This window comes from Heptranchias perlo, chromosome 7 (genome assembly GCF_035084215.1).
Source record: "Heptranchias perlo isolate sHepPer1 chromosome 7, sHepPer1.hap1, whole genome shotgun sequence".
NCBI lineage: Eukaryota > Metazoa > Chordata > Chondrichthyes > Hexanchiformes > Hexanchidae > Heptranchias > Heptranchias perlo.
Window position 1 is genome coordinate 95,835,594 of NC_090331.1, and position 21,069 is coordinate 95,856,662.

The 21,069-nt window shown below is 52.0% G+C and overlaps 1 protein-coding gene across 1 annotated transcript in view; it reads right to left on the bottom strand.

Moving 5' to 3' along the window:
• The window catches only part of LOC137324065 (leucine-rich repeat flightless-interacting protein 2-like), a gene marked incomplete at its 5' end in the record, with an annotated part of 177,387 nt that overhangs the window by 139,680 nt on the left and 16,638 nt on the right, over positions 1 to 21,069 (bottom strand). The window contains 2 exons of the mRNA XM_067988233.1: positions 8,425 to 8,529; positions 9,601 to 9,680. Of these exons, the coding sequence (XP_067844334.1) occupies positions 8,425 to 8,529; positions 9,601 to 9,680 (185 nt within the window). The remainder of the gene's footprint in view (positions 1 to 8,424; positions 8,530 to 9,600; positions 9,681 to 21,069) is intronic.

Genomic DNA, 21,069 nt, shown 5'->3' on the forward strand with positions numbered 1-21,069 from the left:
AATCCCACTCTCCCCCTCACTCCCCGTACCCTTTAATATCCCACCCAGTCTAATCCCACTCTCCCCCTCACTCCCCATATCACTTAGTATCCCACCCAGTCTAATCCCACTCTCCCCCTCACTCCCCATACCCTTTAATATCCCACCCAGTCTAATCCCACTCTCCTGCTCACTCCCCATACCCTTTAATATTCCTCCCAGTCTAATCCCACTCTCCCCCTCACTCCCCATACCCTTTAATATCCCACCCAGTCTAATCCCACTCTCCTGCTCACTCCCCATACCCTTTAATATCCCACCCAGTCTAATCCCACTCTCCCCCTCACTCCCTACACCCTTTAATATTCCTCCCAGTCTAATCCCACTCTCCCCCTCACTCCCCATACCCTATACTATCCCACCCACTCGAATCCCTCTCTCCCCCTCACTCCCCATTCCCTATAATATCCCACCCACTCTAATCCCACTCTCCCCCTCACTCCCCATACCCTTTAATATCCCACCCACTCGAATCCCACTCTCCCCCTCACTCCCCATACCCTATAATATCCCACCCACTCTAATCCCACTCTCCCCCTCACTCCCCATACCCTTTAATATCCCACCCACTCGAATCCCACTCTCCCCCTCACTCCTCATACCCTTTAATATCCCACCCAGTCTAATCCCACTCTCCCCCTCACTCCCCACACCCTTTAGTATCCCATCCAGTCTCATCCCACTCTCCCCCTCACTCCCCATACCCTATACTATCCCACCCACTCGAATCCCTCTCTCCCCCTCACTCCCCATTCCCTATAATATCCCACCCACTCGAATCCCACTCTCCCCCTCACTCCCCATACCCTTTAATATCCCACACAGTCTAATCCCACTCTCCTGTCACTCCCCATACCCTTTAATATCCCACCCAGTCTAATCCCACTCTCCCCCTCACTCCTCATACCCTTTAATATCCCACCCACTCTAATCCCACTCTCCCCCTCACTCCTCATACCCTTTAATATCCCACCCAGTCTAATCCCACTCTCCCCCTCACTCCCCATATCCTTTAATATCCCACCTGCTCTAATCCCACTCTCCCCCTCACTCCCCACACCCTTTAATATCCCACCCAGTCTAATCCCACTCTCCCCCTCACTCCTCATACCCTTTAATATCCCACCCACTCTAATCCCACTCTCCCCCTCACTCCTCATACCCTTTAATATCCCACCCAGTCTAATCCCACTCTCCTGCTCACTCCCCATACCCTTTAATATCCCACCCAGTCTAATCCCACTCTCCCCCTCACTCCCCATACCCTTTAATATCCCACCCAGTCTAATCCCACTCTCCCCCTCACTCCTCATACCCTTTAATATCCCACCCACTCTAATCCCACTCTCCCCCTCACTCCTCATACCCTTTAATATCCCACCCAGTCTAATCCCACTCTCCCCCTCACTCCCCATACCCTTTAATATCCCACCCAGTCTAATCCCACTCTCCCCCTCACTCCCCATACCCTTTAATATCCCACCCAGTCTAATCCCACTCTCCCCCTCACTCCCCATACCCTTTAATATCCCACCCAGTCTAATCCCACTCTCCCCCTCACTCCCCATACCCTTTAATATCCCACCCAGTCTAATCCCACTCTCCCCCTCACTCCTCATACCCTTTAATATCCCACCCACTCTAATCCCACTCTCCCCCTCACTCCTCATACCCTTTAATATCCCACCCAGTCTAATCCCACTCTCCCCCTCACTCCCCGTACCCTTTAATATCCCACCCACTCTAATCCCACTCTCCTGCTCACTCCCCATACCCTTTAATATCCCACCCACTCTAATCCCACTCTCCCCCTCACTCCCCGTACCCTTTCTTATCCGACCCAGTCTAATTCCACTCTCCCCCTCACTCCCCATACCCTTTAATATCCCACCCACTCTAATCCCACTCTCCCCCTCACTCCCCACACCCTTTAATATTCCTCCCAGTCTAATTCCACTCTCCCCCTCACTCCCCATACCCTTTAATATCCCACCCAGTCTAATCCCACTCTCCCCCTCACTCCCCATACCCTTTAATATTCCTCCCACTCTAATCCCACTCTCCCCCTCACTCCCCATACCCTTTGGTATCCCATCCACTCTAATCCCACTCTCCCCCTCACTCTCCACACCCTTTAATATCCCACCCAGTCTAATCCCACTCTCCCCCTCACTCCCATACCCTTTGGTATCCCATCCAGTCGAATCCCACTCTCCCCCTCACTCCCCATACCCTTTAATGTCCCACCCAGTCTAATCCCACTCTCCCCCTCACTCCCCATACCCTTTAATATCCCATCCAGTCTAATCCCACTCTCCCCCTCACTCCCCACACCCTTTAGTATCCCATCCAGTCTCATCCCACTCTCCCCCTCACTCCCCATACCCTATACTATCCCACCCACTCGAATCCCTCTCTCCCCCTCAATCCCCATTCCCTATAATATCCCACCCAGTCTAATCCCACTCTCCCCCTCACTCCCCATACCCTTTAATATTCCACCCACTCTAATCCCACTCTCCCCCTCACTCCTCATACCCTTTAATATCCCACCCAGTCTAATCCAACTCTCCCCCTCACTCCCCATACCCTTTAATATCCCACCCACTCGAATCCCACTCTCCCCCTCACTCCTCATACCCTTTAATATCCCACCCAGTCTAATCCCACTCTCCCCCTCACTCCCCATACCCTTTAATATCCCACCCAGTCTAATCCCACTCTCCCCCTCACTCCCCATACCCTTTAATATTCCTCACAGTCTAATCCCACTCTCTCCCTCACTCCCCATACCCTTTAATATCCCACCCAGTCTAATCCCACTGTCCCCTCACTCCCCATATCCTTTAATATCCCACCCAGTCTCATCCCACTCTCTCCCTCACTCCCCATACCCTTTAATATCCCACCCAGTCTAATCCCACTGTCCCCTCACTCCCCATATCCTTTAATATCCCACCCAGTCTAATCCCACTCTCCCCCTCACTCCCCATACCCTTTAATATCCCACCCAGTCTAATCCCACTCTCCCCCTCACTCCCCATACCCTTTAATATTCCTCACAGTCTAATCCCACTCTCTCCCTCACTCCCCATACCCTTTAATATCCCACCCAGTCTAATCCCACTGTCCCCTCACTCCCCATACCCTTTAATATCCCACCCAGTCTCATCCCACTCTCTCCCTCACTCCCCATACCCTTTAATATCCCACCCAGTCTAATCCCACTCTCCCCCTCACTCCCCATATCCTTTAATATTCCTCCCAGTCTAATCCCACTCTCCCCCTCACTCCCCATACCCTATACTATCCCACCCACTCGAATCCCTCTCTCCCCCTCACTCCCCATTCCCTATAATATCCCACCCACTCGAATCCCACTCTCCCCCTCACTCCCCATACCCTTTAATATCCCACCCAGTCTAATCCCACTCTCCCCCTCACTCCTCATACCCTTTAATATCCCACCCAGTCTAATCCCACTCTCCCCCTCACTCCTCATACCCTTTAATATCCCACCCAGTCTCATCCCACTCTCCCCCTCACTCCCCATACCCTTTAATATCCCACCCAGTCTCATCCCACTCTCCCCCTCACTCCCCATACCCTTTAATATCCCACCCAGTCTAATCCCACTCTCCCCCTCACTCCCCATACCCTTTAATATCCCACCCAGTCTAATCCCACTCTCCCCCTCACTCCCCATACCCTTTAATATCCCACCCAGTCTAATCCCACTCTACCCCTCACTCCCCATACCCTTTAATATCCCACCCACTCGAATCCCTCTCTCCCCCTCACTCCCCATACCCTATAATATCCCACCCACTCGAATCCCTCTCTCCCCCTCACTCCCCATTCCCTATAATATCCCACCCACTCGAATCCCACTCTCCCCCTCACTCCCCATACCCTATAATATCCCACCCACTCGAATCCCTCTCTCCCCCTCACTCCTCATACCCTTTAATATCCCACCCACTCGAATCCCTCTCTCCCCCTCACTCCCCATACCCTATAATATCCCACCCACTCGAATCCCTCTCTCCCCCTCACTCCCCATTCCCTATAATATCCCACCCACTCGAATCCCACTCTCCCCCTCACTCCCCATTCCCTATAATATCCCACCCACTCGAATCCCACTCTCCCCCTCACTCCCCATACCCTTTAATATCCCACCCACTCGAATCCCTCTCTCCCCCTCACTCCTCATACCCTTTAATATCCCACCCACTCTAATCCCACTCTCCCCCTCACTCCCTATACCCTTTAATATCCCACCCAGTCTAATCCCACTCTCCCCCTCACTCCCCATACCCTATAATATCCCACCCACTCGAATCCCTCTCTCCCCCTCACTCCTCATACCCTTTAATATCCCACCCACTCTAATCCCACTCTCCCCCTCACTCCCTATACCCTTTAATATCCCACCCAGTCTAATCCCACTCTCCCCCTCACTCCCCATACCCTTTAATATCCCACCCAGTCTAATCCCACTCTCCCCCTCACTCCCCATACCCTTTAATATTCCTCCCAGTCTAATCCCACTCTCCCCCTCACTCCCCATACCCTTTAATATCCCACCCAGTCGAATCCCACTCTCCCCCTCACTCCCCATACCCTTTAATATTCCTCCCAGTCCAATCCCACTCTCCCCCTCACTCCCCATACCCTTTAATATTCCTCCCAGTCCAATCCCACTCTCCCCCTCACTCCCCATACCCTTTAATATCCCACCCAGTCTAATCCCACTCTCCCCCTCACTCCCCATACCCTTTAATATTCCTCCCAGTCCAATCCCACTCTCCCCCTCTCTCCCCATACCCTTTCTTATCCGACCCAGTCTAATTCCACTCTCCCCCTCACTCCCCATACCCTTTAATATCCCACCCAGTCTAATCCCACTCTCCCCCTCACTCCCCATACCCTTTAATATTCCTCCCAGTCTAATCCCACTCTCTCCCTCACTCCCCATACCACTTAGTATCCCACCCAGTCTAATCCCACTCTCCCCCTCACTCCCCATACCCTTTAATATTCCTCCCAGTCTAATCCCACTCTCCCCCTCACTCCCCATACCCTTTAATATTCCTCCCAGTCTAATCCCACTCTCCCCCTCACTCCCCATACCCTTTAATATCCCACCCAGTCTAATCCCACTCTCCCCCTCACTCCCCATACCCTTTAATATCCCATCCAGTCGAATCCCACTCTCCCCCTCACTCCCCACACCCTTTAGTATCCCATCCGGTCCAATCCCACTCTCCCCCTCACTCCCCATACCCTATACTATCCCACCCACTCGAATCCCACTCTCCACCTCACTCCCCATACCCTTTAATATCCCACCCACTCTAATCCCACTCTCCCCCTCACTCCCCATACCCTTTAATATTCCTCCCAGTCCAATCCCACTCTCCCCCTCACTCCCCATACCCTTTAATATCCCACCCACTCTAATCCCACTCTCCCCCTCACTCCCCATACCCTATACTATCCCACCCACTCTAATCCCACTCTCCCCCTCACTCCTCATACCCTTTAATATCCCTCCCAGTCTAATCCCACTCTCTCCCTCACTCCCCATACCCTTTAATATTCCTCCCAGTCTAATGCCACTCTCCCCCTCACTCCCCATACCCTTTAATATTCCTCCCAGTCTAATGCCACTCTCCCCCTCACTCCCCATACCCTTTAATATTCCACCCACTCTAATCCCACTCTCCCCCTCACTCCCCGTCCCCTTTAATATCCCACCCAGTCTAATCCCACTCTCCCCCTCACTCCCCGTCCCCTTTAATATCCCACCCAGTCTAATCCCACTCTCCCCCTCACTCTCCATACCCTTTAATATCCCACCCACTCTAATCCCACTCTCCCCCTCACTCCCCATACCCTTTAATATCCCACCCAGTCTAATTCCACTCTCCCCCTCACTCCCCATACCCTTTAATATCCCACCCACTCTAATCCCACTCTCCCCCTCACTCCCCATACCCTTTAATATCCCACCCAGTCTAATCCCACTCTCCCCCTCACTCCCCATACCCTTTAATATTCCTCCCAGTCTAATCCCACTCTCTCCCTCACTCCCCATACCCTTTAATATTCCTCCCAGTCTAATCCCACTCTCCCCCTCACTCCCCATACCCTTTAATATTCCTCCCAGTCTAATCCCACTCTCCCCCTCACTCCCCATACCCTTTAATATTCCTCCCAGTCTAATCCCACTCTCCCCCTCACTCCCCATACCCTTTAATATTCCTCCCAGTCTAATCCCACTCTCCCCCTCACTCCCCATACCCTATACTATCCCACCCACTCGAATCCCACTCTCCCCCTCACTCCCCATACCCTTTAATATCCCACCCACTCTAATCCCACTCTCCCCCTCACTCCCCATACCCTTTAATATCCCACCCAGTCTAATCCAACTCTCCCCCTCACTCCTCATATCCTTTAATATCCCACCCACTCTAATCCCACTCTCCCCCTCACTCCTCATACCCTTTAATATCCCACCCACTCTAATCCCACTCTCCCCCTCACTCCTCATACCCTTTAATATCCCACCCACTCTAATCCCACTCTCCCCCTCACTCCCCATACCCTTTAATATCCCACCCAGTCTAATCCCACTCTCCCCCTCACTCCCCATACCCTTTACTATCCCACCCAGTCTAATCCCACTCTCCCCCTCACTCCACATACCCTTTAATATCCCACCCACTCTAATCCCACTCTCCCCCTCACTCCACATACCCTTTAATATCCCACCCAGTCTAATCCCACTCTCCCCCTCACTCCACATACCCTTTAATATCCCACCCAGTCTAATCCCACTCTCCCCCTCACTCCACATACCCTTTAATATCCCACCCAGTCTAATCCCACTCTCCCCCTCACTCCACATACCCTTTAATATCCCACCCACTCTAATCCCACTCTCCCCCTCACTCCACATACCCTTTAATATCCCACCCAATCTAATCCCACTCTCCCCCTCACTCCACATACCCTTTAATATCCCACCCAGTCTAATCCCACTCTCCCCCTCACTCCACATACCCTTTAATATTTCCCTTTTTTTCAAGCAACTATCTAATTGCCTTTAAACAGAATTAATGGACACTGTTTGAACAACAGTTTGAGGCAGGGAATTCCACATTCTCACCTCCCTCTGTTAAGATCATTTTTTCCCAACCTCCCTTCCCTTTGTGCCCTCTCATTTCCATCTCACCGTTCAGTGGAAAAAAATCTCTCGCTTAACCTGAAAATAACACTTCAGAACAGTGCAGATCTTTATCGGGTCTTCCGATTACCCTCTCAACTCCAATAAAAAAATCCTGACTTGTCAAATCTATAACTGTAACTTCCTCACCCCTGGTAACTACCCAGTGAATCCAGGCTGCCCCTTTCCCATTGCTTTGGAATCTTTCCTATAACAGGGTCCCCAAAACTGTACCCAATACTCCTAACCAAGGCCATGTAGGAGTTCAACATTGTCTCCTTGCTTCCTCTAGGTACAAAACTAAGGATTCCATGTGCCTGAAGTTGTTGATTCTTGCTGGAGTACAGCCTCAAAGGTGTTGGCAGCTACCAGTTCCTCGCCCAAGAATTTATTCAACTAAGGGGGGGGAATCACAGACGAGCCCCACCCCGTCCTCACCTGACTCACATGCGCACATGCACTCTCCAGTAGAAGGCAGTGGATAGCAATCCGCAGCAGCAATCCTGGCAAACCCCTAACCTTCATAACTGAAAACAATTTTACAACACCAAGTTCTAGTCCAGCAATTTTATTTGAAATTCACAAGCTTTCGGAGGCTTCCTCCTTCCTCAGGTGAATGTTGTGGTCCACCAGGTGAATGTCCAGCACATTCACCTGAGGAAGGAGGAAGCCTCCGAAAGCTTGTGAATTTCAAATAAAATTGCTGGACTAGAACTTGGTGTTGTAAAATTGTTTACAATTGTCAACCCCAGTCCATCACCGGCATCTCCACATCATGGCTTCATAACTGAGGCAGTGAGGCCAACTGCACCCTCAATCCCACCCCTCACCACACCCTGCATCTCCTCCCACAGTAAAGAGGACCTAACACAGCACAGCCCTCAAGTCAAACTGGGTCATTCCTGCTCTGTTTGGCACTGTGCTACACAGGGCATTGTACCATCCAGTGAGACACTGGGGTGTTGTCGGGAGATGGAACTATGCCATTCTCCAGGCGCTCACACACCTCAGCTCAACTAACACAAATATTAACCAATTATTTGAATTTTAAAAAAAATTTTGGGCTGGACATCAGGAAACGGAGTTTGTGGAAATTTACATTGTGTCACTGAGCTCCCTCGGGCCTCAGCCAGCGAACTCCACTGTACCTCTCTTTGGAGTTTGCGCTTCTCAGCTTTAAGTTCATCTTCCACTTTCTCTGCATTTTCAGCCGCCGTCTTGTATCGTAACACCTGGCTTTCGAGACGAATGACCTGAAATATTCCCGGCCCCACCGGCCCACCCCCCAGGAAACAACAAAACGTTAAACAATTTCAGAACATGCAAAGGATGGAAGTCTCCATATTCAAATAACACAGGGGGATACATGTACAAACATCATTCCAGAATTAGCAATCCGTAACACATCAACAACCAGGGCTTCTCACAATGAGTTACTTTGCAAAGTTCAGCCCCTGTTGTTGTGTGGACAATCACAGCAATCAGCAATGAGATGACTGGCCAGTTGATTCATTTTCGGTGGTGTTGATTGGGGGAGGAATGTTGGCCCAGGACACTGGGAGGACCCCCCTTTTCTTCAAATAATGCCGTGGGATCTTTAACATCCACCTGAATCCCAGGCACAGGCAAATGTGGCGTCTCGTACAAGACACAGGACCTCTGATACTGCATGAGGCACTTCTTCAACATGGTGACATCTTAGATTATGCACCCAAGTCCTCAGCTGGGGTTAAACCCACAACCTTCCCATTCAGAAGCAAGACGGGTACCAAATGAACCAAGCTTACACCACTCTTCCAGAGCAATTCCTTAACCTTTAAACCAGGATTTGGCTTATCCCAGAAGAATAGATGGCACACTCTTCAGATTAGGGATCCAGGTGAAAGGATTAGTCCATCTCATATAAACATCTAAACACAACTCTGAAATTCAACCTGAAGACCACAAAAACACTTTGGATCAGAAAAGACCATTCAGAAGGAGATTAAATGGGTGGGTAGAGTCCATGATAGGGGAGAGTGCACATGGGCTGTGGGAGGAGATTAAATGGGTGGGGAGAGTGTACATGGGCTGTGGAAGGAGATTAAATGAGTGGGTAGAGTCCATGATAGGGGAGAGTGTACAATGGGCTATGGAAGGAGATTAAATGGGTGGGGAGAGTGTACATGGGCTGTGGAAGGAGATTAAATGGGTGGGTAGAGTCCATGATAGGGGAGAGTGTACATTGGCTGTGGGTGAAGCAGGACAAATGGGCTGAATGGCATTTTCCCGTTCTGTACTTTCTCATGTACCGTGTATTGTAAGTAAGGCAGTTAAATTCTTACATTTTGTTCCAGCGCAGTTATTTCCTGTTCTGTTTTGGCGAGTTTAAACTTGTATTCACTGATTTGTCTGTTTGCATCTCCTTAAACAAAACACAGTCAGTGGTTACGGTAATCCAAAGCTCAGTGCCATTTCCAGAGAGTGGAGCAGCTGGTGGAGATCAGAGGCTTGTCCTCGAAAACCATAAGAGCCTCTTAATATTTCACAGGAGGTGGTTTTAGCCGTGCTGGGGAGAGAGAGCGGGTCAAATATCAGGGGAAAAAGGGGGCCAAACACGGGGAGGGAAAGAAAGGAAGAATCACGGGGAGAGAAAGAAAAGGGGAAACACGGGGAGGGAAAGAAAGGAGGAAACACGGGGAGAGAAAGAAAGGAGGAAACACGGGGAGAGAAAGAAAGGAGGAAGCACGGGGAGAGAAAGAAAGGGGGAAACACGGGGAGAGAAAGAAAGGGGGAAACACGGGGAGGGAAAGAAAGGGGGAAACACGGGGAGAGAAAGAAAGGGGGAAACACGGGGAGAGAAAGGGGGAAACACGGGGAGAGAAAGAAAGGGGGAAACACGGGGAGAGAAAGAAAGGGGGAAACACGGGGAGGGAAAGAAAGGGGGAAACACGGGGAGAGAAAGAAAGGGGGAAACACGGGGAGAGAAAGAAAGGGGGAAACACGGGGAGGGAAAGAAAGGGGGAAACACGGGGAGAGAAAGAAAGGGGGAAACACGGGGAGAGAAAGAAAGGGGGAAACACGGGGAGGGAAAGAAAGGGGGAAACACGGGGAGGGAAAGAAAGGGGGAAACACGGGGAGGGAAAGAAAGGGGGAAACACGGGGAGAGAAAGAAAGGGGGAAACACGGGGACAGAAAGAAAGGGGGAAACACGGGGAGGGAAAGAAAGGGGGAAACACGGGGAGAGAAAGAAAGGGGGAAACACGGGGAGGGAAAGAAAGGGGGAAACACGGGGAGAGAAAGAAAGGGGGAAACACGGGGAGAGAAAGAAAGGGGGAAACACGGGGAGGGAAAGAAAGGAGGAAACACGGGGAGAGAAAGAAAGGGGGAAACACGGGGAGAGAAAGAAAGGGGGAAACACGGGGAGGGAAAGAAAGGGGGAAACACGGGGAGAGAAACAAAGGGGGAAACACGGGGAGAGAAAGAAAGGGGGAAACACGGGGAGAGAAAGAAAGGGGGAAACACGGGGAGGGAAAGAAAGGGGGAAACACGGGGAGGGAAAGAAAGGGGGAAACACGGGGAGAGAAAGAAAGGGGGAAACACGGGGAGAGAAAGAAAGGGTAAAACACGGGGAGGGAAAGAAAGGGGGAAACACGGGGAGGGAAAGAAAGGGGGAAACACGGGGAGAGAAAGAAAGGGGGAAACACGGGGAGGGAAAGAAAGGAGGAAACACGGGGAGAGAAAGAAAGGGGGAAACACGGGGAGAGAAAGAAAGGGGGAAACACGGGGAGAGAAAGAAAGGGGGAAACACAGGGAGGGAAAGAAAGGGGGAAACACGGGGAGAGAAAGAAAGGAGGAAACACGGGGAGAGAAAGAAAGGGGGAAACACGGGGAGGGAAAGAAAGGGGGAAACACGGGGAGGGAAAGAAAGGGGGAAACACGGGGAGAGAAAGAAAGGGGGAAACACGGGGAGGGAAAGAAAGGAGGAAACACGGGGACAGAAAGAAAGGGGGAAACACGGGGAGAGAAAGAAAGGGGGAAACACGAGGAGAGAAAGAAAGGGGGAAACACGGGGAGAGAAAGAAACGGGGAAACACGGGGAGGGAAAGAAAGGAGGAAACACGGGGAGAGAAAGAAAGGAGGAAACACGGGAAGAGAAAGAAAGGAGGAAACACGGGGAGAGAAAGAAAGGAGGAAACACGGGGAGAGAAAGAAAGGAGGAAACACGGGGAGAGAAAGAAAGGAGGAAACACGGGGAGAGAAAGAAAGGAGGAAACACGGGGAGAGAAAGAAAGGAGGAAACACGGGAAGGGAAAGAAAGGAGGAAAAACGAGGAGAGAAAGAAAGGGGGAAACACGGGGAGGGAAAGAAAGGGGGAAACATGGGGAGAGAAAGAAAGGGGGAAACACGGGGAGAGAAAGAAAGGGGGAAACACGGGGAGAGAAAGAAAGGGGGAAACCCGGGGAGGGAAAGAAAGGGGGAGACACGGGGAGGGAAAGAAAGGGGGAAACACGGGGAGAGAAAGAAAGGGGGAAACACGGGGAGGGAAAGAAAGGGGGAAACACAGGGAGAGAAAGAAAGGGGGAAACACGGGGAGGGAAAGAAAGGGGGAAACACGAGGAGAGAAAGAAAGGGGGAAACACGGGGAGAGAAAGAAAGGGGGAAACACGGGGAGAGAAAGAAAGGGGGAAACACGGGGAGGGAAAGAAAGGGGGAAACACGGGGAGAGAAAGAAAGGAGGAAACATGGGGAGAGAAAGAAAGGAGGAAACACGGGGAGAGAAAGAAAGGAGGAAACACGGGGAGAGAAAGAAAGGGGGAAACACGGGGAGGGAAAGAAAGGGGGAAACACGGGGAGGGAAAGAAAGGGGGAAACACGGGGAGGGAAAGAAAGGGGGAAACACGGGGAGAGAAAGAAAGGGGGAAACACGGGGAGAGAAAGAAAGGGGGAAACACGGGGAGGGAAAGAAAGGGGGAAACACGGGGAGAGAAAGAAAGGGGGAAACACGGGGACAGAAAGAAAGGGGGAAACACGGGGAGGGAAAGAAAGGGGGAAACACGGGGAGAGAAAGAAAGGGGGAAACACGGGGAGAGAAAGAAAGGAGGAAACACGGGGAGAGAAAGAAAGGGGGAAACACGGGGAGGGAAAGAACGGGGTCAACACGGGGAGGGAAAGAACGGGGTCAACACGGGGAGGAAAAGAAAGGAGGAAGCACGGGGAGAGAAAGAAAGGGGGAAACACGGGGAGAGAAAGAAAGGGGGAAACACGGGGAGGGAAAGAAAGGGGGAAACACGGGGAGAGAAAGAAAGGGGGAAACACGGGGAGAGAAAGGGGGAAACACGGGGAGAGAAAGAAAGGGGGAAACACGGGGAGAGAAAGAAAGGGGGAAACACGGGGAGGGAAAGAAAGGGGGAAACACGGGGAGAGAAAGAAAGGGGGAAACACGGGGAGAGAAAGAAAGGGGGAAACACGGGGAGGGAAAGAAAGGGGGAAACACGGGGAGAGAAAGAAAGGGGGAAACACGGGGAGAGAAAGAAAGGGGGAAACACGGGGAGGGAAAGAAAGGGGGAAACACGGGGAGGGAAAGAAAGGGGGAAACACGGGGAGAGAAAGAAAGGGGGAAACACGGGGAGAGAAAGAAAGGGGGAAACACGGGGAGGGAAAGAAAGGGGGAAACACGGGGAGAGAAAGAAAGGGGGAAACACGGGGACAGAAAGAAAGGGGGAAACACGGGGAGGGAAAGAAAGGGGGAAACACGGGGAGAGAAAGAAAGGGGGAAACACGGGGAGGGAAAGAAAGGGGGAAACACGGGGAGAGAAAGAAAGGGGGAAACACGGGGAGAGAAAGAAAGGGGGAAACACGGGGAGGGAAAGAAAGGGGGAAACACGGGGAGAGAAAGAAAGGGGGAAACACGGGGAGAGAAAGAAAGGGGGAAACACGGGGAGGGAAAGAAAGGGGGAAACACGGGGAGAGAAAGAAAGGGGGAAACACGGGGAGAGAAAGAAAGGGGGAAACACGGGGAGAGAAAGAAAGGGGGAAACACGGGGAGGGAAAGAAAGGGGGAAACACGGGGAGGGAAAGAAAGGGGGAAACACGGGGAGAGAAAGAAAGGGGGAAACACGGGGAGAGAAAGAAAGGGGGAAACACGGGGAGAGAAAGAAAGGGTAAAACACGGGGAGGGAAAGAAAGGGGGAAACACGGGGAGGGAAAGAAAGGGGGAAACACAGGGAGAGAAAGAAAGGGGGAAACACGGGGAGGGAAAGAAAGGAGGAAACACGGGGAGAGAAAGAAAGGGGGAAACACGGGGAGAGAAAGAAAGGGGGAAACACGGGGAGAGAAAGAAAGGGGGAAACACGGGGAGAGAAAGAAAGGGGGAAACACGGGGAGGGAAAGAAAGGGGGAAACACGGGGAGAGAAAGAAAGGGGGAAACACGGGGAGAGAAAGAAAGGGGGAAACACGGGGAGGGAAAGAAAGGGGGAAACACGGGGAGAGAAAGAAAGGGGGAAACACGGGGAGAGAAAGAAAGGGGGAAACACGGGGAGAGAAAGAAAGGGGGAAACACGGGGAGGGAAAGAAAGGGGGAAACACGGGGAGGGAAAGAAAGGGGGAAACACGGGGAGAGAAAGAAAGGGGGAAACACGGGGAGAGAAAGAAAGGGGGAAACACGGGGAGAGAAAGAAAGGGTAAAACACGGGGAGGGAAAGAAAGGGGGAAACACGGGGAGGGAAAGAAAGGGGGAAACACGGGGAGAGAAAGAAAGGGGGAAACACGGGGAGGGAAAGAAAGGAGGAAACACGGGGAGAGAAAGAAAGGGGGAAACACGGGGAGAGAAAGAAAGGGGGACACACGGGGAGAGAAAGAAAGGGGGAAACACAGGGAGGGAAAGAAAGGGGGAAACACGGGGAGAGAAAGAAAGGAGGAAACACGGGGAGAGAAAGAAAGGGGGAAACACGGGGAGGGAAAGAAAGGGGGAAACACGGGGAGGGAAAGAAAGGGGGAAACACGGGGAGAGAAAGAAAGGGGGAAACACGGGGAGGGAAAGAAAGGAGGAAACACGGGGACAGAAAGAAAGGGGGAAACACGGGGAGAGAAAGAAAGGGGGAAACACGAGGAGAGAAAGAAAGGGGGAAACACGGGGAGAGAAAGAAACGGGGAAACACGGGGAGGGAAAGAAAGGAGGAAACACGGGGAGAGAAAGAAAGGAGGAAACACGGGAAGAGAAAGAAAGGAGGAAACACGGGGAGAGAAAGAAAGGAGGAAACACGGGGAGAGAAAGAAAGGAGGAAACACGGGGAGAGAAAGAAAGGAGGAAACACGGGGAGAGAAAGAAAGGAGGAAACACGGGGAGAGAAAGAAAGGAGGAAACACGGGAAGGGAAAGAAAGGAGGAAAAACGAGGAGAGAAAGAAAGGGGGAAACACGGGGAGGGAAAGAAAGGGGGAAACATGGGGAGAGAAAGAAAGGGGGAAACACGGGGAGAGAAAGAAAGGGGGAAACACGGGGAGAGAAAGAAAGGGGGAAACCCGGGGAGGGAAAGAAAGGGGGAAACACGGGGAGGGAAAGAAAGGGGGAAACACGGGGAGAGAAAGAAAGGGGGAAACACGGGGAGGGAAAGAAAGGGGGAAACACAGGGAGAGAAAGAAAGGGGGAAACACGGGGAGGGAAAGAAAGGGGGAAACACGAGGAGAGAAAGAAAGGGGGAAACACGGGGAGAGAAAGAAAGGGGGAAACACGGGGAGAGAAAGAAAGGGGGAAACACGGGGAGGGAAAGAAAGGGGGAAACACGGGGAGAGAAAGAAAGGAGGAAACATGGGGAGAGAAAGAAAGGAGGAAACACGGGGAGAGAAAGAAAGGAGGAAACACGGGGAGAGAAAGAAAGGGGGAAACACGGGGAGGGAAAGAAAGGGGGAAACACGGGGAGGGAAAGAAAGGGGGAAACACGGGGAGAGAAAGAAAGGGGGAAACACGGGGAGAGTAAGAAAGGGGGAAACACGAGGAGAGAAAGAAAGGAGGAAACACGGGGACAGAAAGAAAGGGGGAAACACGGGGAGAGAAAGAAAGGGGGAAACACGAGGAGAGAAAGAAAGGGGGAAACACGGGGAGAGAAAGAAACGGGGAAACACGGGGAGGGAAAGAAAGGAGGAAACACGGGGAGAGAAAGAAAGGAGGAAACACGGGAAGAGAAAGAAAGGAGGAAACACGAGGAGAGAAAGAAAGGAGGAAACACGGGGAGAGAAAGAAAGGAGGAAACATGGGGAGAGAAAGAAAGGGGGAAACACGGGGAGAGAAAGAAAGGAGGAAACACGGGAAGGGAAAGAAAGGAGGAAACACGAGGAGAGAAAAGGGGGAAACACGGGGAGGGAAAGAAAGGGGGAAACACGGGGAGAGAAAGAAAGGGGGAAACACGGGGAGAGAAAGAAAGGGGGAAACACGGGGAGAGAAAGAAAGAGGGAAACACGGGGAGGGAAAGAAAGGGGGAAACACGGGGAGGGAAAGAAAGGGGGAAACACGGGGAGAGAAAGAAAGGGGGAAACACGGGGAGGGAAAGAAAGGGGGAAACACGGGGAGAGAAAGAAAGGGGGAAACACGGGGAGGGAAAGAAAGGGGGAAACACAAGGAGAGAAAGAAAGGGGGAAACACGGGGAGAGAAAGAAAGGGGGAAACACGGGGAGAGAAAGAAAGGGGGAAACACGGGGAGGGAAAGAAAGGGGGAAACACGGGGAGAGAAAGAAAGGAGGAAACATGGGGAGAGAAAGAAAGGAGGAAACACAGGGAGAGAAAGAAAGGAGGAAACACGGGGAGAGAAAGAAAGGGGGAAACACGGGGAGGGAAAGAAAGGGGGAAACACGGGGAGAGAAAGAAAGGAGGAAACACGGGGAGAGAAAGAAAGGGGGAAACAAGGGGAGAGAAAGAAAGGGGGAAACACGGGGAGGGAAAGAAAGGGGGAAACACAGGGAGAGAAAGAAAGGAGGAAACATGGGGAGAGAAAGAAAGGGGGAAACACGGGGAGGGAAAGAAAGGGGGAAACACAGGGAGAGAAAGAAAGGAGGAAACATGGGGAGAGAAAGAAAGGGGGAAACACGGGGAGGGAAAGAAAGGGGGAAACACAGGGAGAGAAAGAAAGGAGGAAACATGGGGAGAGAAAGAAAGGGGGAAACACGGGGAGGGAAAGAAAGGGGGAAACACGGGGAGAGAAAGAAAGGGGGAAACACGGGGAGAGAAAGAAAGGAGGAAACACGGGGAGAGAAAGAAAGGAGGAAACATGGGGAGAGAAAGAAAGGGGGAAACCCGGGGAGGGAAAGAAAGGGGGAAACACGGGGAGAGAAAGAAAGGGGGAAACACGGGGAGGGAAAGAAAGGGGGAAACACGGGGAGAGAAAGAAAGGGGGAAATGAGGGGAGAGAAAGAAAGGGGGAAACATGGGGAGAGAAAGAAAGGGGGAAACACGGGGAGAGAACGAAAGGGGGAAATGAGGGGAGAGAAAGAAGGGGGAAACACGGGGAGAAACACGGGGTGAGAAAGAAAGGGTGAAACACGGGGATGGAAAGATAGGGGGAAACACGGGGAGGGAAAGAAAGGGGGAAACACGGGGAGAGTAAGAAAGGGGGAAACACGGGGAGGGAAAGATAGGGGGAAACACGGGGAGGGAAAGAAAGGGGGAAACACGGGGAGAGTAAGAAAGGGGGAAACACGGGGACAGAAAGAACGGAGGAAACACAAGGAAGGAAAGAAAGGAGGAAACACGGGGAGGGAAAGAAAGGGGGAAACACGGGGAGAGAAAGAAAGGGGGAAAAGATGGGAGAGAAAGAAAGGGGGAAACACGGGGAGAGAAAGAACAGGGTAAACACGGGGAGAGAAAGAAAGGGGAAACACGAGGAGAGAAAGAAAGGGGGAAACACGGGGAGAGAAAGAAAGGAGGAAACACGGGGAGAGAAAGAAAGGGGGAAACACGGGGAGAGAAAGAAAGGGGGAAACACGGGGAGAGAAAGAAAGGAGGAAACACGGGGAGAGAAAGAAAGGAGGAAACACGGGGAGAGAAAGAAAGGGGGAAACACGGGGAGAGAAAGAAAGGGGGAAACACGGGGAGAGAAAGAAAGGAGGAAACACGGGGAGAGAAAGAAAGGAGGAAACACGGAGAGAAAGAAAGGGGGAAACATGGGGAGAGAAAGAAAGGAGGAAACACGGGGAGAGAAAGAAAGGAGGAAACACGGGGAGAGAAAGAAAGGAGGAAACACGGGGAGAGAAAGAAAGGAGGAAACACGGGGAGAGAAAGAAAGGGGGAAACACGGGGAGAGAAAGAAAGGAGGAAACACGGGGAGGGAAAGAAAGGGGGAAACACGGGGAGAGAAAGAAAGGAGGAAACACGGGGAGAGAAAGAAAGGAGGAAACACGGGGAGAGAAAGAAAGGGGGAAACACGGGGAGAGAAAGAAAGGAGGAAACACGGGGAGAGAAAGAAAGGGGGAAACACGGGGAGAGAAAGAAAGGAGGAAACACGGGGAGAGAAAGAAAGGGGGAAACACGGGGAGAGAAAGAAAGGGGGAAACACGGGGAGAGAAAGAAAGGGGGAAACACGGGGAGAGAAAGAAAGGGGGAAACGATGGGAGAGAAAGAAAGGGGGAAACACGGGGAGAGAAAGAACAGGGTAAACACGGGGAGAGAAAGAAAGGGGGAAACACGGGGAGAGAAAGAAAGGGGGAAACACGGGGAGAGAAAGAAAGGAGGTAACACGGGGAGAGAAAGAAAGGGGGAAACACGGGGAGAGAAAGAAAGGGGGAAACACGGGGAGAGAAAGAAAGGAGGAAACACAGGGAGAGAAAGAAAGGAGGAAACACGGGGAGAGAAAGAAAGGAGGAAACACGGGGAGAGAAAGAAAGGGGGAAACCCGGGGAGGGAAAGAAAGGGGGAAACACGGGGAGGGAAAGAAAGGGGGAAACACGGGGAGGGAAAGAAAGGGGGAAACACGGGGAGAGAAAGAAAGGGGGAAACACGGGGAGGGAAAGAAAGGGGGAAACACGGGGAGAGAAAGAAAGGGGGAAACACGGGGAGAGAAAGAAAGGAGGAAACATGGGGAGAGAAAGAAAGGGGGAAACACGGGGAGGGAAAGAAAGGAGGAAACACGGGGAGAGAAAGAAAGGAGGAAACACGGGGAGAGAAAGAAAGGGGGAAACACGGGGAGAGAAAGAAAGGGGGAAACGATGGGAGAGAAAGAAAGGGGGAAACACGGGGAGAGAAAGAACAGGGTAAACACGGGGAGAGAAAGAAAGGGGAAACACGAGGAGAGAAAGAAAGGGGGAAACACGGGGAGAGAAAGAAAGGAGGAAACACGGGGAGAGAAAGAAAGGGGGAAACACGGGGAGAGAAAGAAAGGGGGAAACACGGGGAGAGAAAGAAAGGAGGAAACACGGGGAGAGAAAGAAAGGAGGAAACACGGGGAGAGAAAGAAAGGAGGAAACACGGGGAGAGAAAGAAAGGAGGAAACACGGGGAGGGAAAGAAAGGGGGAAACACGGGGAGAGAAAGAAAGGGAGAAACACGGGGAGGGAAAGAAAGGGGGAAACACGGGGAGGGAAAGAAAGGGGGAAACACGGGGAGAGAAAGAAAGGAGGAAACACGGGGAGAGAAAGAAAGGGGGAAACACGGGGAGAGAAAGAAAGGAGGAAACACGAGGAGAGAAAGAAAGGAGGAAACACGGGGAGAGAAAGAAAGGAGGAAACATGGGGAGAGAAAGAAAGGGGGAAACCCGGGGAGGGAAAGAAAGGGGGAAACACGGGGAGGGAAAGAAAGGGGGAAACACGGGGAGGGAAAGAAAGGGGGAAACACGGGGAGAGAAAGAAAGGGGGAAACACGGGGAGGGAAAGAAAGGGGGAAACACGGGGAGAGAAAGAAAGGGGGAAACACGGGGAGAGAAAGAAAGGAGGAAACAAGGGGAGAGAAAGAAAGGGGGAAACACGGGGAGGGAAAGAAAGGAGGAAACACGGGGAGAGAAAGAAAGGAGGAAACACGGGGAGAGAAAGAAAGGGGGAAACACGGGGAGAGAAAGAAAGGGGGAAACGATGGGAGAGAAAGAAAGGGGGAAACACGGGGAGAGAAAGAACAGGGTAAACACGGGGAGAGAAAGAAAGGGGAAACACGAGGAGAGAAAGAAAGGGGGAAACACGGGGAGAGAAAGAAAGGAGGAAACACGGGGAGAGAAAGAAAGGGGGAAACACGGGGAGAGAAAGAAAGGGGGAAACACGGGGAGAGAAAGAAAGGAGGAAACACGGGGAGAGAAAGAAAGGAGGAAACACGGGGAGAGAAAGAAAGGAGGAAACACGGGGAGAGAAAAAAAGGAGGAAACACGGGGAGGGAAAGAAAGGGGGAAACACGGGGAGAGAAAGAAAGGGAGAAACACGGGGAGGGAAAGAAAGGGGGAAACACGGGGAGGGAAAGAAAGGGGGAAACACGGGGAGAGAAAGAAAGGAGGAAACACGGGGAGAGAAAGAAAGGGGGAAACACGGGGAGAGAAAGAAAGGAGGAAACACGAGGAGAGAAAGAAAGGAGGAAACACGGGGAGAGAAAGAAAGGGGGAAACACGGGGAGAGAAAGAAAGGGGGAAACGATGGGAGAGAAAGAAAGGGGGAAACACGGGGAGAGAAAGAAAGGGGGAAACACGGGGAGAGAAAGAAAGGGGGAAACGATGGGAGAGAAAGAAAGGAGGAAACACGGGGAGAGAAAGAAAGGAGGAAACACGGGGAGAGAAAGAAAGGGGGAAACACGGGGAGAGAAAGAAAGGGGGAAACACGAGGAGAGAAAGAAAGGGGGAAACACGGGGAGAGAAAGACAGGGGGAAACACGGGGAGAGAAAGAAAGGGGGAAACACGGGGAGAGAAAGAAAGGGGGAAACACGGGGAGAGAAAGAAAGGGGGAAACACGGGGAGAGAAAGAAAGGAGGAAACACGGGGAGAGAAAGAAAGGAGGAAACACGGGGAGAGAAAGAAAGGAGGAAACACGGGGAGAGAAAGAAAGGAGGAAACACGGGGAGAGAAAGAAAGGAGGAAACACGGGGAGAGAAAGAAAGGAGGAAACACGGGGAGAGAAAGAAAGGAGGAAACACGGGGAGAGAAAGAAAGGAGGAAACACGGGGAGAGAAAGAAAGGAGGAAACACGGGGAGAGAAAGAAAGGAGGAAACACGGGGAGAGAAAGAAAGGAGGAAACACGGGGAGAGAAAGAAAGGAGGAAACACGGGGAGAGAAAGAAAGGGGGAAACACGGGGAGAGAAAGAAAGGAGGAAACACGGGGAGAGAAAGAAAGGGGGAAACACGGGGAGAGAAAGAAAGGTGGAAACACGGGGAGAGAAAGAAAGGAGGAAACACGGGGAGAGAAAGAAAGGGGGAAACACGGGGAGGGAAAGAAAGGAGGAAACACGATGAGAGAAAGAAAGGGGGAAACACGGGGAGAGAAAGAAAGGAGGAAACACGGGGAGAGAAAGAAAGGGGGAAACACGGGGAGAGAAAGAAAGGGGGAAACACGGGGAGAGAAAGAAAGGAGGAAACACGGGGAGAGAAAGAAAGGAGGAAACACGGGGAGAGAAAGAAAGGGGGAAACACGGGGAGAGAAAGAAAGGAGGAAACATGGGGAGAGAAAGAAAGGGGGAAACCCGGGGAGGGAAAGAAAGGGGGAAACACGGGGAGGGAAAGAAAGGGGGAAACACGGGGAGGGAAAGAAAGGGGGAAACACGGGGAGAGAAAGAAAGGGGGAAACACGGGGAGGGAAAGAAAGGGGGAAACACGGGGAGAGAAAGAAAGGGGGAAACACGGGGAGAGAAAGAAAGGAGG